This window comes from Phalacrocorax carbo, chromosome 22 (genome assembly GCF_963921805.1).
Source record: "Phalacrocorax carbo chromosome 22, bPhaCar2.1, whole genome shotgun sequence".
Lineage (NCBI taxonomy): Eukaryota > Metazoa > Chordata > Aves > Suliformes > Phalacrocoracidae > Phalacrocorax > Phalacrocorax carbo.
The window spans coordinates 3215931-3230111 of record NC_087534.1 but is presented as its reverse complement, the minus strand read 5'-3'; the positions used below and the strand labels follow the sequence as shown (position 1 = coordinate 3230111).

General features: G+C 53.4%; 1 protein-coding gene across 17 annotated transcripts in view; it reads right to left on the bottom strand.

Annotated features, from left to right (window-relative positions):
• Positions 1-14181, bottom strand: part of MACF1 (microtubule actin crosslinking factor 1) — a 141702-nt gene that overhangs the window by 64904 nt on the left and 62617 nt on the right. For 10 of the 17 annotated variants that reach the window (XM_064471453.1, XM_064471452.1, XM_064471454.1 and 7 more), the window contains exons 36-47: positions 8032-13323; positions 7410-7559; positions 6781-6996; positions 6525-6674; positions 5465-5698; positions 3870-4019; positions 3547-3780; positions 2766-2993; positions 1800-2321; positions 1264-1440; positions 648-771; positions 106-314 (exon numbers count right to left, since the gene is read on the bottom strand). In XM_064471453.1, coding sequence (XP_064327523.1) covers positions 106-314; positions 648-771; positions 1264-1440; positions 1800-2321; positions 2766-2993; positions 3547-3780; positions 3870-4019; positions 5465-5698; positions 6525-6674; positions 6781-6996; positions 7410-7559; positions 8032-13323 — 7686 coding nt within the window. Of the gene's footprint in view, positions 1-105; positions 315-647; positions 775-1263; positions 1441-1799; positions 2322-2765; positions 2994-3546; positions 3781-3869; positions 4020-5464; positions 5699-6524; positions 6675-6780; positions 6997-7409; positions 7560-8031; positions 13324-14181 lie in introns of all 17 variants that reach the window. The other 7 variants (XM_064471463.1, XM_064471464.1, XM_064471467.1 and 4 more) reach the window with 2 other exon arrangements.

Here is a 14181-nt window from a genome sequence, read left to right as displayed (position 1 = left end):
TTTGTGCTTTCAGAATACTGTAGCTAACCCCCAGCAACTGCCTGCACAGTTCAGGCCCTGCAGACAGGCGTGTTTGAGGTGGGCGAGCTCAGGGCCAAGCCTTACCGTGCTCGTGGCAAGCGAGTCCTGGATGGAGGCAGAGGAGAGCACGGCTGGCTGCTCTCCCTCCAGGTTCTTCTCGATCTCAGCCACTGACTGGAGGAGGCTCTCCAGGCTCTCCTGGACGCTCTGGGACTGGGCGATGGATTTCTGCAGCAGGTCCGAGCGCTCGGCCATCTGCTGGGAGAGGCTCTGGAAGCGGCTTACGATGGCATCTGGAGAGTTCAGCGCAAAGGAGAGTAAGTAGCAAAGAGAGAAGCTCTGGTGCTCAGAGAGCAGCAAATATCACCTCTGGCTCCTACCAAACTCTCACTGACGACGAATCCCCATCCCCAAACTCAGCGGCCAGACAGGGGACCCAATGCCAACGGCCAGCCTGGATCTCAGCCGTCCCCACGTGCAAACACAAGCCCTGAAGATACGTTGCTGTGTGCCTTTGCCCCACCTTGCCCCAAAAGTGGGAGATTTCTTCTTTTCCCCCTCCCTGGTTGGTTTTCACACTCTCCCCAACCTTCCCTGCTAATGCAGGTGGCTGCTTTGCTCTGTACCTGTTGTTTCCTGAATGTACCCGTGGTCCGGGGCCGGCTCGCCTTGTACCTCCAGCAGGGACAGAGCTGCTTTCTGGAGCTTCTCCACCAGTACTTGATGCTCAGCGAGGTCTCCCTGCAGCTGCTGCTTTGACACGAGACAGGGCAAAGTCACCAGTGGGTCACACACAAGAGACCCGCAGCTGCGGGGAGCTCAGTGCTCCACTTAAACCCTGCTGAGGGATCCCGTTCATTTAAATCACAAAATTATTAATAATAATAACGTAGGTTGGACCTTCCTTCCTGGCTCAGAGGGTCTGAGCTGTCCCAGTGCCCAGCCACCCTCACGGGGGAGGAATGTCCCCCCATGTCCCTCTGGGACGTCCCCTGTGGCAGCCTGCGACTGCAGCCCCTGGTCCGTGCTCTGAGCACGTCTCACAAGGGTCTGGCTCCACCTGATCCGCAGCACCGGCACCTCTGGAGCCTGCACATACATCTTTGCACTCAACCAGCAAAAAAAGGCAAACAGATCGAGTCTCTTCCTTGCTGCTGACTGCACTGAGGCTGCTCAGGGCAGCGGCCGAAGTCCCAGCCAGGCTCCAGCCCTCCTCCGGGAGCTCACCCAAGGACCCCGTACCTTAGCGCTGGTGAGCTGTTTTTGCAGAACAGCCGGATCTGAAGAAACTGTCTCCGAGAGCAGTTTTCCAACGGCAGCTTCACTCTCCTGCAGCCACGTCCTGAGAGACTCCACCACCTCCTGGAACTGCTGGTAATGATCCAGCAAGGTGTTCAGGTGGGAGCCAAGCTTGGTGCACTGCAAAGGAGCAACAAGACGTAATGGGAGGATGCACACAAGCACAGAGCAACCTGGGCACCACTGGAAAATGCACAGAAATCATCAGGAAAGAAAAAAAAACAATAAAAAACAATCTTGCCATATGTGTTAAAGGAATTACAGGAGGCAACATGCAGACCAACACCAACACAGAGGGTGTTGCTCCTGCCCAAGCCTTGAAGAAGACAATCCCTGTCCTACACTCTACATATGTGCTAAAAGTCCAGCCAAACACTCTTGAGTTAAACACCCCTCTGCCATCCCTGCTCATTTGACATGCACGGGAGGAAAATGGCACCCAGGGTTTAACTCCCAGCCTCGCAAAGCCCTTCCTGTACCTTGGAGTGTAGCGTGGTGTATCGCTGCGTTGCGTCCTCCAGCTTGCTCTTGACAACGCTCCCAGACATCAGCGACCGGGACCCTGCGTCCCCAGCCGCTCCCTCTGCATCCAGCACCTTCTGCCCTGACATGGTAACAAACCGCAGGTCGCCTTTGTGGGAGATCACATCTTCTGAGAAGCTCCCCTGTCGCAGGAGCAGCTGCCGGAGGGCCCTGGGGTCGCTGTCCCCCTTGTACATCCCCTCCAGATCCTGCTCCGCTTGCTTCAGCCAAGCCTCGAACTCCCCGTGATCCCGCAAAAACTTCTGCAGCTCGTCCCGCAGGACTTGCACTTGCTTCAGCTGCGTTTCTGACTGCGAGAGGGAAGCTGCATACTGGTCCCTCAGCTCTGCCAGCCGGCCCTGCAGCCGGTCCCGCTCTTCCCCAGCCAGGCTGTGGCCATGCTTGTCCAGGAAAGCCTGCGCCGACTGCGTGGCCAGGATGACGTCCTGCTGCTGTGACAGCAGCTCCTGGTGTTGGGCCTGAAAGATGCCAGAGAGCAAAGGTGATGCTTGCGACCGACGGTCTCTGCCTGCCAGCAGGGGGTGGGTGCAGCGAGGCCACGCACGTGACTGAGCCTCCGCACCCTCCTACAGCCCCAGCAAGGTGGGGGAACACCCCAAGGCTGGGATACAGGCAGGTGCTCTGCCCTCAGGAGAGTAACCCCTTCTCTGACCACCACGGGCACCTCCTCTCGTTCCCCTGATCGCACCGCGCCATGGCAGCCACCCACCAACGCAGAGTGCATGTTCTCCAGGAAGCCAACGGGGACTTCCCACGTCTTCTATATGGAAAATCACGCTGAGCACGTGTTTCGGAAGCCAGACCCATCTAACACCCCATCCTGCTCCCAGCTGCACCAGCACCGGAGGCAGGGTCAGTGTGTCAGGCAGAAAGCTTTGAGAGGGACAAGTGTCGGTCCTGACCTTCAGCCTCTCGTACTGCTCATCCAGGCTCTTGGCAGCGCTGTCTGCTCCCACGACGTGGCCGTCGGGGACGTCCTGCGTGCCCGTCCCCGCTCGCACCCCTGGCGCTTGCTTGATGGGGTGCGGTCTGTACTCCAGGAGCCCTCCCTTCTGCTCCAGCGAGGCCACCCAGTTCAAAAGGGAATCTATCTTATTGCTGTTCTCCTCCAGCTCTTTGGCAGCTTTCACCTGAAACCACAAAGGAGAGGGAGACCAAACTCAACAAGGAAAAACCCCGAACAGTTTTCCAGCCACGGCAAACGCCTGACACACTCACAGACTTCCAGAACTCTTTGTGGCCCTCTGAAAGGATTGAAGGTGTAAAGAAGCTGTGAATAAACTCATCCTCTCTGCCATGTTGCATCTCTCACCCTGATACAGCCCAGAGCCCCCCCCGCGAAGGGCTGTGACTCCTCGCACGCAGGTGTGAACATCGCTTCCACCACCAGCGCGTGGAGGTGCTCGATGCTTACGCTCCCATTACGGGTCAGCCCAGCAAGGTGCCTTTTTCTCTCCCTTTTCCCCCACAACCAGCTCATCTGTGGCTGCAGTTCTCAAAGCATTTCATGACAGAAATGCCTGGGGGCACCCCACCTGGGAGACAGACAGCAAGGGACAGCAAACTGCTTTATGCCGCATCACCCAGACAAATGCCATGACCCCAGATGAACCCGATTACACCGACTGAACCTCACTGTTCACCTCAAGCAGAGCCTGGGGGCTACTGCTCTTTGCACGTTACCTTTTCAGTCTCCTGCTGCACTGCAGCAGTCACAGCACTCTCCAGCTCCTTCTGGGCCACCTCTGTCCTCTCCTGCAGGGACCGGTACTGCTCCTTGGCGCGCTGGAGCTTCTCTTGCAGTGCTGCCAGCTCCCCGGGCTCCATCTTCGCCTTGTTCTCCTCCAAAAACTCCTCTGTGCTTTTCAGGACGCTGGCGAAGGAGGCGGCTCGGGTGTGCATATTCCTCTGCAGCTCCTAGGGAGACGATGCCGTAAGGCTCCGTGAGCTCCTGCGGCAGCACTGAGCCTCTCCACCTTCTGACCTCCGTTTTTTAAAGCACCGACCTTAACATCGCTTTGCCTCTGCTGCAAGGCGGACAGGTCCCCTTCGCTGGCTGCTCTCTGCTGCTCTGCCAGCGTGTCCTCTGCTTGGTGCAGCCAGCGGCTCAGCTCGGCCAGGCTCTGCGCCCGGGCTGCCTGCTGCTCCTGCAGCGTCTGCGGGCAGAGGGAAGGGGAGAGGGGGCAGTTAGTACCCGTGCTGCACCTCCGGTCACGCACATCGCTGAAAGGCAAGGCGAGAGGTTACAGCTGGAGCAACTCCTGAAGATGAGGATGCAGCACAGAAAACAGCTTTTGCAGGTCTCCACGTGCTCCCTCTCCCTCTCAGGCTCACACGCCGCAGGAATGGGGCTGAGGTGCCGCGTCCCTGCCGAGCAGGAGCTGCTCACCGCACGTTTGCCACCACTCCAGCAGGTTTCTCTCAGTCCGCTCTTTGAGAAGCCCGTTCAGCTCCACGTGGAGCTACGCTCCAGGTCACGCACTCCTCTCTTGGGAGAGCTCAACCAGAAGTTTCTGTGCCTTTTCCATTCAACTCTACAAACATAAACTGCAGCAGAAACTCATCTAACGAGAGGTAACAACAACCTGAGGTCAGGCAGCACCACTGTGGAGCCCCAAACACCCTAAGTAGGCTGGTTTTTTGAGCCTGAGGTTGGAGGGGGAGCCCAGGAGAGAGAAAGCGTTTCTGTAGCTGATCCAGCTCCTCCGTTTTGCTGCCAGAGCACAATACAGAAGCGCCTGTTTGAGCAATTGAGCATGATGTGACCTGAGAGTCCCTGCAACGTTCCTGTTCCCCTTTCCCAGGGGAGATAAAGGTTTTTGAGTTTCACTGGGCATTTCAGCAAGGTGATGTACAAACTTGTGCAAAACACTGTGCTTGTTTCTCCCAGTCATAAGATAAACAACAGAAGCAAAATGAAAGAGCCTTCTTAAGAGCTCTTCAGCTGCAAAGTGAGTTCTTCCTGGGTTAGGATGGGCGCACACTCAATCTGAAAAAGCAAAGCAAACTGGTTAATATACACACACACACTCCAGAGAGGACAGGCAAGAGTTACAGAGAGCAACTGTTAATAAAAACCACAATAATCCTGTCTTGAATAAGAGGATCCATGCGGTGAAGGGTGCTGCAGCAATGCAGCAGAGACCTGAGGACTTGCTTTTGCAGCTGCCTGCTGCCTGGATACATCATCAGCTGTTTCTCTGGGACAGCAATACCTGACTTGTGCAGCAGAAATAAGACATTAAAGCTGCCAGGTGTCTGTGGTGGCCCCTCTGCACAGGGATTTTCTGGTGAGGTTACAGGGAGCAGGGTTTATTCCACCCAGCACAAAGCAACTCGATGTCTAGCAGAGGACTGCCCGGCTGTGCTACCCAGACCTTGGCAGGGCTCCATCTTTTGAGAGGAAAGCAACTTTTCGCCTGGGAGTTACGTGGTAGGAAGAAGAAAGACTTTAGAGGAAGCTCATGATATGCAATGAAAAGTCATAAACTGTGAGCAGCATGCACATGAAATCCCAAAACGAGGTGTCTCAGCGCACGTTCTTGTGGCCGGGAAGCGCTTCAGCGAGCAAACTGCAGCCAGGAAGCAGATGTCTCACAACCTTCACCTGATCCGTCTGCTCCACTTGCTGGAGACAGACCTGCAGGACCTCCACCCGAGCCGTCACATGCTCCGACAGGTCCCGGAAAGCCTTCTGCAGCTCATTGAGCAGCCTCAGCAGCTGCCTGCTCTGCTGAGGGGTCAAGTCCTGGGCATGCTCTGAGATAAGGAACTGGATGTCAAAGGCAGTGGCGTCGAGCTGAGACTTGGTGTCGGCGAGGGGCTCTTTCAGCTCCTGAATGGGAGAGAAAAGCCCTGTCAGGCAAAGTGACTCTGCAGCCAGAGATTGCCTGCACTGCCAGCTTCAGATGGGGCACGCGGAGAGGCAGCTGTGTGCACCCAAAATAAGTACTTTGTCACCAGAACAATATATTCCAGAAACCCCAAATGCTCCCAAAAGCACACTCGGCAGCGAGGTGACAGCATCTCACCGCAGCAATTTTCTAACGTGCCTCTGCCCCTGGCCTCCAGCACGTCACCATGGGGTTGCTCGGACCACGCCTGTAGGGCTGCCCTTGGGTCTGAAGACGACCCAGCCCTGGAGCTGCCAGCAGCCCCGTCCAGACCACGGTGACTCCATGTGCCACCACCTGCTCTCAAAGCCTTCGATCCCCTGACTTCAACGCCCAGGTGCTACCAACAAACAGGAACTGCTGAACTGACCAAATCTTGAAAGCCATCGCTAGAAGATGAATAAATGTGGAGAGGAGCCTGGAGTCCTTGCACAGTCGATGGGGACCAGGGCAGGTGTGATGGAGGGGGCTCTCAGAGCCCCCACGGAGGAAGCAGCTCTCTCCTCAACAGCCTGACGGGAATCCCTCCTGGTTGCTCAGCCCTCACCACACACCTGCATTTGAGCATGGTCCCCAAACAGCCAAAGCAGATGGTTTGTGTATTGTGGAAACAAATGACTTTGGAGCAAATACAATATTGTTGCTCCTCCCGTAACAAAGGCAAACCCTTGGTAGGCTCCAGGAGGGAGGCAGGATTAAAAGCTTCTCCTCTGCGCAGAGGACAGCAACTTCATCAGCCAGAAGGATTAGGGGCATTGCCATGGTTACCTTGTAGTGCTGGAGGCAGCGACTCAAGCTGTTCACATCGGTCGCGTGGTGGTAATCGCTGCCGTCCAGCGACTCTGCGGTGCCAGAGACCCAGCTCAGCAGCTGCCGGAGTTTGCCCTGGAGAGTCTCGTGATGTGCCAGGATTTTAGCCTTAAAAACAGAAATGCGTCATTTAAAGAAGGAGCAGAGTGCTCCGGGGAAGGAGCGTTGGGATGCTCGGAGGGCAGCAGGCAGCGGCGACAGTTGCCAGCTCTACCTTCTTGGTTTCTGCCACCCCGCGAAGGTTTTGCAGCCGGGACTCCAGGACATCACTCGCAGAGCTCAGAGACTTCTGGAGGTTCTTGGCATCCTTCTCCAAAGCCTTCAGTAATTGCTCAGGGACTTCTTCAGGGGGATTGGCCACAATCCACTTCACGGCGTCCAACTCCTGATTCACTGGGAAGCTCAGCTCCTGCAGCTCAGCACCCAGGGCCTGCGGCAAGACAGCATCATTATGTCTAAGATACGGTGACTTCATCTTCCCGCTGCCAAAACTGAGGAAAGGTTTTGGAGACCCAGCTCCTAACACTGCGTCTATCTCCTAGGAAGATTCATTAGCATCTCCAGCCCTGCTCAGCTGCCAGCACTCGCCTATCTTTCTCTAGGCTGTAAAATTCATTCCAGCCATGCTTAGGTTATTGTCTAAGCAGGGAGGAGAAGGTGAGCCAGAGGCAGTGACAGAGCGGGGAGGGACAGGGTTTGCATATAAATGCCTGTTAAACCTGAGACTAACCTCCCCGGCTGGCTCCCAGAAGCAGGGAGGAGGTGCAAGGGCTGTGTGTGAAGCTGGAGAGAGGAAGGACGAACCCTGCCCTGCCTAATGCCGGCCAACCCAGCCTCGCTCACCTCCGCCTGCTGCAGAAGATCGTGCAGGGCTGCCAAATTCTGCTCTGCCGGCTGCACCCGTTTGATTCTCATCTCGATATCTCGGAGCATGGAGAGATAGGATATAAGCTTCTCATCGTGCTCCAGACACATCTTCTTGCTGAACATGATCTAAAGAATCAAACAGTAAAACAAGACCGCAGAAAAAAAAAAGGATTATATATTATTCTCTTTTTTGAAGAAGAAATCTGTTAATAACATTCCTTTTCAGGGACTTTCCACTCACTAGCCTTATCTACAAGATTTACTACAGGAAAAATAAAACACAAGGCACTTTTTCCAACATAAGCTTATAAATGGCAAGAGATCTCTGGTGTTAAAGTGCCAAAAAAGAGTCTTACTTATTAGTCATTTGTAAGTAATGCTTTAGCAAAAAGAAGCCACAACTAAGCCTTGAGTGTTTTCAGTCATACATCACTGGGTCCTTTGCCAAATCCATTGCAGCTGATACTGCAACATCAAGCTCAAACATCCACTCCTCATTCTGTCTGTCCTCAGTGCTGAGGGCCTTGGAGAGATTTAACATCAAACACACACAAATAGCTCATAAAAAAAGTCAAAATAGCAAAAAGCATCAACTTACCTGGGCTGGTCTCGTGGATTCCCTCGAGGTTTCCAGCAGCTCCCCCTCCAGTATCACAGGTAAAAGCAAGCCCCGATCGCCAGGACCCAGCTGCCTGGTCCTCTCCTGGGGTGTTTCTCCTTGGGATTTTGGGGGAACAGGGGCACCTCCGTGGCCTGTGCTGATCTCCGCTGTTTGCTCTTGCCGTGTCTCTTCTTCAGGCTCAAGGACTGCAGAGATTTCCGGAACTTCTCTGGGTTCCTCTTTGATAATTAACTCATCGGGCAGTTCGCCTGCTGCAGGGGCCGCACTGGACATATCACGGGTAGTTTCCACCTTGGCGTTCTCCTGGGTCCTGTTGTCCTCTAGGCTCAATGCCACCGAGGAATCGTGACCATTTCTGATCCCACCTTTCATCACCTCTTGAGTTTCCCCTTGTCCTGGGAGGAGAGGGAACACCTGACCCCCAGCGAGGTTTTCTTTGTCTTTCTCAGAAATTGTCTTATTTTCTTCATCCCTGCTGCTCCCCATGTGCTTGGCTGTGTCTCTTGCCAATCCAGCAGCAGTCTTGGTGGTGGTTCCATGTTTTGGTTCTGGCGTGCTTGAGATGAAGTCCTCTTCCTCCTCCTTCTTCCCTGGGATTTCTTTGGAGATCAGAAAAGGAAGGGGCTGCTTTTCTGCAGCAGGTTTCTCTGGCTGAGCGCTGTCTCCTGAGATACCAGTCTGCTTTGCTTTCTTTTTCTTGCTTTTCTGTTTTGCGGTAGGTTTTAGCTCAGTTTCACTTGGTTTTTCTTGACCAACGAGACCTTCCACATCCAATCTCAGGGTTTCTCCTTTGATGTGCTTGACAGTTTTTTTACCCGCAAGCTCATCTCCTGCAGCCTTCATAGGGACGCCAATCTCAGGGGGTTCTCCGGGCTCTGTAGGACCCACCTCTCCCTTCCCTCGGCCCACAGTAACAGATTCTCTCAGGGCTGCTGGTGTTACCCCACCCAGGCTGCCCGCTTGCTCTCCTTGCTCAGAAGCCACCACTGCACCTTCTTCACCTGCGATAACTCCCTCTGCACTTACAAACCCTCTCATCCTCCTCCTCCGCCTCCTCTCCTCCTTGTCCTCTGCACTGTGAAGCACCTCCGTGTCCAAGAACGACTGCTCTTCCTGCAATCCCAGTCCTTGCACTTTCTCTGTCCCTCGATCTACTACTTCTCTCCTCAATCCCTTCCCCGAAGCTGCTCTCACCTGGGAGCTGCTTTTTGCAATCTCTTTTTCCATAGCCCTTAGCACCACCGTCTCTTCGGAGAGAGATGCTGTACCTAATACTGACGGGTATTCTGGAGTCAGTTCAACCTTTTCTCGGGGCTGATGTGTTACACCATCCTCCAAAGTCTCCTGAGGTTTTGATTTCCCTTCTTTTGGTGTCACTGTGGATCTCCTGGCGGCAGCACTTCCAGCCGTGTCGTAGCTGATGGCTTCGGATACGGCTTTATGCTCAGCACCATCAGACTCCTTAGCAGCACTGGTAGAGACGATGACATCTTCTTTTGGAGATATTTTTTCCATTTTTTCCTGGAAAAGGTGGGACTTATCTCCCTTGCAGACTTCAGAACCATATTTCTCTTCAGATATTTGCACCTCCTGAATACTGGCAGCTAATTTTTGGCTAATCAGTTCTTTTTCAACAGCTTCCTTTAAAGTCAATCTTTTCCCGCCGCTAGCATCAACAATTCCCCCGGTCCTCATCTGGTTGCTGGTGATGAGTTTGGCCATCTCCTCGTCCAGCAGCCCTTGCTCCACAGCAGCCCTCAGGGAGAGCCTCTTGCTGACAGTGCCCTCTACGATCCCGCCGCTGTCTGCCTGAGCCTGCAGCAACCGCAGAGTGGGCAGAGGGTCCACCTTCCCCAGCCTCACCGCCTCGGCGCACGTGAGCTTGTTCCCTGTCACCTCATCCTTGATGGCTCGGAAGGGATGGACCTCCAGATACCTCTGGCCAGATTCAATGTCGATTTTACACTTCTTGATGAACTCTGAGTAGGGAACGATCATGCAGGTCTCGGGATCTACAATTCCTTCTTTCATTTCTGGAGATGACAGGACTTTCTGCATAACCTGCTCAGGCAGCAAGCCCTCCTTCACCGCTTGACAGAGTGCCAGTCTCTGGCCAGAAGCAGAATCAAAAATGCTTCCACTCCCAGCCTGGATTTCTTGCACTTTCCTCTGGAAGTCTGGACCAACGAGCCCTAACGACACTGCCTGGGGCAAGGGCAGCTTCTCCTTCGTCACCGGATGAACATAGTCCTGCAGGCACACGCTTTCAGCTTTCGTGAGTTCGTTACATAGATCTTGATTGATTAAACCATGTTTCATTGCGTCATTTACTGAAAGCCTCGTTCCAGACATGTGATGGATTATTCCTCCATCAGCAATCTGCTTGGTCAAGAGCTGAAAAGCTTTTTCCTTTTTCAGGAGCCCTTTTTCAACAGCCTGTGCAATAGTCAAAGGCTGTTTCATTTTAGGATCCACAATTCCGCTGGTTTCAGCCTGTAAGCTAATGAGCTTCTGTCTGGTCACCTCATCGGTGCCTTTCCCTTTGGAAGCCTTCTCCAGCTTGGCCAGTTCTTTCTGACCTGTTGGCTCTATCAGGCCCATATTTGAAGCCAAAGTGACCGATACCTTTTTGCCACGTTTTAAGTCAACAATCCCTCCAGTAACCACCTGCCCTTCCAAGATCCTCATCGCCGTTTCCTTGTCCAGAAGGCCAACTGCAGCGGCGTCCTTGACAGAGTAGACAAAGTTATTGCCTGGGTCAAGAACGCCACTTATTGCTTTGTCGGGTGCGAATACCTTCTGGAGAAGCTTCTCATCCATCAGACCTTCTTCAATGACGTCCTCAGTGGTTAATGATTCACATGTATGTGAGTCAAAGAAGCCACTGAACATCTTCATTTTCTCCATTAGTTTCACAGCTGTGTGGCTGGGCACCGCTCCACAGGCTACTGCTTCATTTAGAAGAAGAGTCCTGCCCGTCTGCTCATGGATTATGCCACCACTTTGGAGCTGCGTTAAGAGCATTTCCAAAGTGTCCTCCGCTTCCCGCTCTGCAGGCGCTGGCAGGGACGTTTCATCAACACCCTCATCACCTGATACCACCTCCCCCTCTCCTTCTTCCACTTCCACTACACTTGCCGTGTTTTCACTTTGCCTCTCTCTTTGCTCTGCCTCTCCCATTTTAGGGGGCACAATCTCCTCCCCTCCCAGCAGGTCATTCGCAATTGGTTCCTTGTTTAGCAAATAAATCTCTGTAACATCTTCTGCCTCTAGTTCAGGTTCTTCCACATCCTGAGACCTCTCTGCCATGATCTCCTGTCTACCTCTACTTTCTGAAACATCCATCGATACGCAGATTTCACTTTTCACAACTGCCCCACTTTCCGATGCCCCCTTCTGATCTTTGATACTTTCCACTCCATCTACTGTAGGAGGCTTGGAGTCTTCTTCTGCCTCAATCATAATTTCCTCTGTTTCTCTGAATCCACCACCAAGGTCACCAGGACGTTCTGGCGTTGATAGTTCTACCTGATGTTTGTCCTTGCTTGTAGAAGCTCCTTGCTCTCTTCCAAATTCAGCATCAGTTTCACTCCTGATGGTAGCCTGTTCAGTATAGGTCTGCTTTTGCTCCTCCACAAGCAGGATATCTTCTGCATCCTCCAGCAGGAGGCCTTCGGGTCCCATCACCACCTCCCCATTCTCCAAAGCAGTTCTGGGTGGCAGGACCTTGTCTCTTTGTTCTTTTGAAGGAGCAAATTGAAACTCCATCTGCTGCAAAGCCAAACCATTGCAAGGCTCGCTTTCAAGTGCTGCATTTGCCTTTGCCTCCTCAAAACCTTCACCCCCTTCCAACATGTGTGCACAGGATCCATTTTCTTGGGTTTGGATGAGGGCTTTAGTGATATTGTTCAACTCTCCATCCACTAAGAGCAGCTTCTGGCCATCATGGATGTTGATATAGCTGTGAGTCATCAAGTGGAACATCAGCTTTTCGTCGTCACTCCTTAGCAGAGGGTCACTTTGCTCTCTGTGACCTGTGGGACTCCTTCCAGAAGAGCTCTGGCCATGCCTGCTTCTGCTTGGAGAGCCAGCAAGCTGCACGCTGGCCATGACATCGGGTATGGCTGTGGATTTCAGCTTCTTCACCACATCCCTCTCCAAGATGCCGTGTTCAACTGCTTTCTTCCAGGACAACACCTCAGTGGTTTCTGGTATAAAGACAGCCTTAATGAGTTGCCTCTTGCTGAGAATCTTGTAAATCAACTCTGTAGACAGGATTCCTTGCTCTAAAGCATCTGCAACCGGGACGATCTCTCCCGTCTCTGGCCACAGGAGCCCCATGAAGGACCACAGGGATTCCAGGACCACCAACGCAATCCTTGGTGCTACCAACTCCTTCCTTACAGCTTCATCAATTGTCAGTCTCTCTCCCGTGACGGTATCGATGATGCCACCTGTCTGAAGCTGACGGATAAGAAGCGTGCATGCCAAATCCTGGTCAATTAAATTATGTCTCACGGCCTCGTCCACCGTCAGCCTGTGCCCTGTCCTGGGGTCAACAATGCCACCAGCAAAGAGGTGGGCTTCCAGCAACCTGACCGTTACCTGCCTGTCTATCAGCCCTTCCTGGACTGCACGGAAGATGCTGACTTTTCTGCCTGATTTCAAGCTCACCATCCCACCCGCCAGCTGCTTGACTGGGAGCAGCCTCAGTCCAGTCTCTTGGTGGATGATGCATCGGTGCATGAGCTCGGGCAGACTGATTTTCTCAGCAGTGTTGGGGTCAATCAAATCCTTGCCACCCTCCAGGTGAGACAGAAGTTTGGAGTAAAGCTGGGGGGTAAGGAGCCTTTCTTGCACCGCTGTCTCCATGCTGATTCTGCCCTGACGGACTTTAAAACCCCCAGTGACGAGCTCAGCTTCAAGAATCTTTAGCCCAATGCTCTCACTGAGCCTCCCCTCCTCTATTGCAGCAACGACAGGTAGGAGCTGCCTCCCTTCATATCTGACTTCTTCCACCTGGTGCAGAGCATCCTTCAGTTCCTGCAGCACCTGGAACGTCCTGAGGTCGATGATATTTCTTGCCAGACCTTTCTCCAAGGAGAGTTTCTCATTGGTCTCTGGAACAACTAAGTCAGATGTGATAACCTGGGCCTCCAAGAGGACGAGGCCAGTGTCCTGATCTATAAGACCTCTCTGCATGGCACCAAAGACAGGGAATATTTCTACCGTGCCAAGATCGATCACTCCTGCCACTGCTTCATTGCCCTGGAACAGAAAGAGAAGGAAAAGAATTAAATCAAAATCAAGCATTGCCAGCACTCAGCTTGTAGGAGGTCCAGGGAGGTCTCAGTTTCCAAAAAAAAGTTTCAAAACCCTAAACAGGCTAGAAAGGAGTCCCAAGGTGTTTGAAATGCAACTCCAAAGGCATCCCAGCACGCAAATTGGTGCATTTGCTCACTTGCACATTGCCAGCAAGTTTTAACGCTCATCTAGTCCATCACCCAGGGCAGCACTTGAGAGGCTTCCAACATCCACCAACAGTAACGCAGCAAAGCGACAAGCAGCAAAACCCAGAAGTGCTCCTAATGCTCCATGAAGAAACAGGGAAGGAGACCAACAAGCACACCAAAGCCATTCAGCAACTCCTGCTTTAAAAAGGAAGGACAACAGAAGTCCACTGTGTACTCAGAGGAGAAAAAACCCCAAAGATGCCCACTTCAGGGTATCGGGGAGCCTCTCCCAGCGCAGCTTCCACCCTGACTCCTGCCATGCTTAAATCCTGCACTTCCCCAAGCAGATCTCAAGTGCCAGGACAGCCGGGGAACACCACAGAGCCCCGTGCCACGGAGCAGCTCCCCAGCCACACAGACCGGCCATGCACTAGGGCAGGAGCGCTGCATGCAGGGCAGCTCCCCACGCACCACCGACGGCGCCCACCCTGCCCTGCTCCAGCACCTCGACGTAGCTGCGCTCTTCAGAAAGGGCACGGAGGGAAATGTAAGGAGTTGGAGGTCCCAGCATGGAAACGGTGACAGATTGGGAACGGACCATCTGCTTTGGTGTTTCTGGAGGGGCTTTTCTGTTCTTGCTGGTGTCCCCACAGGGTCAGTAATAATTAGGATG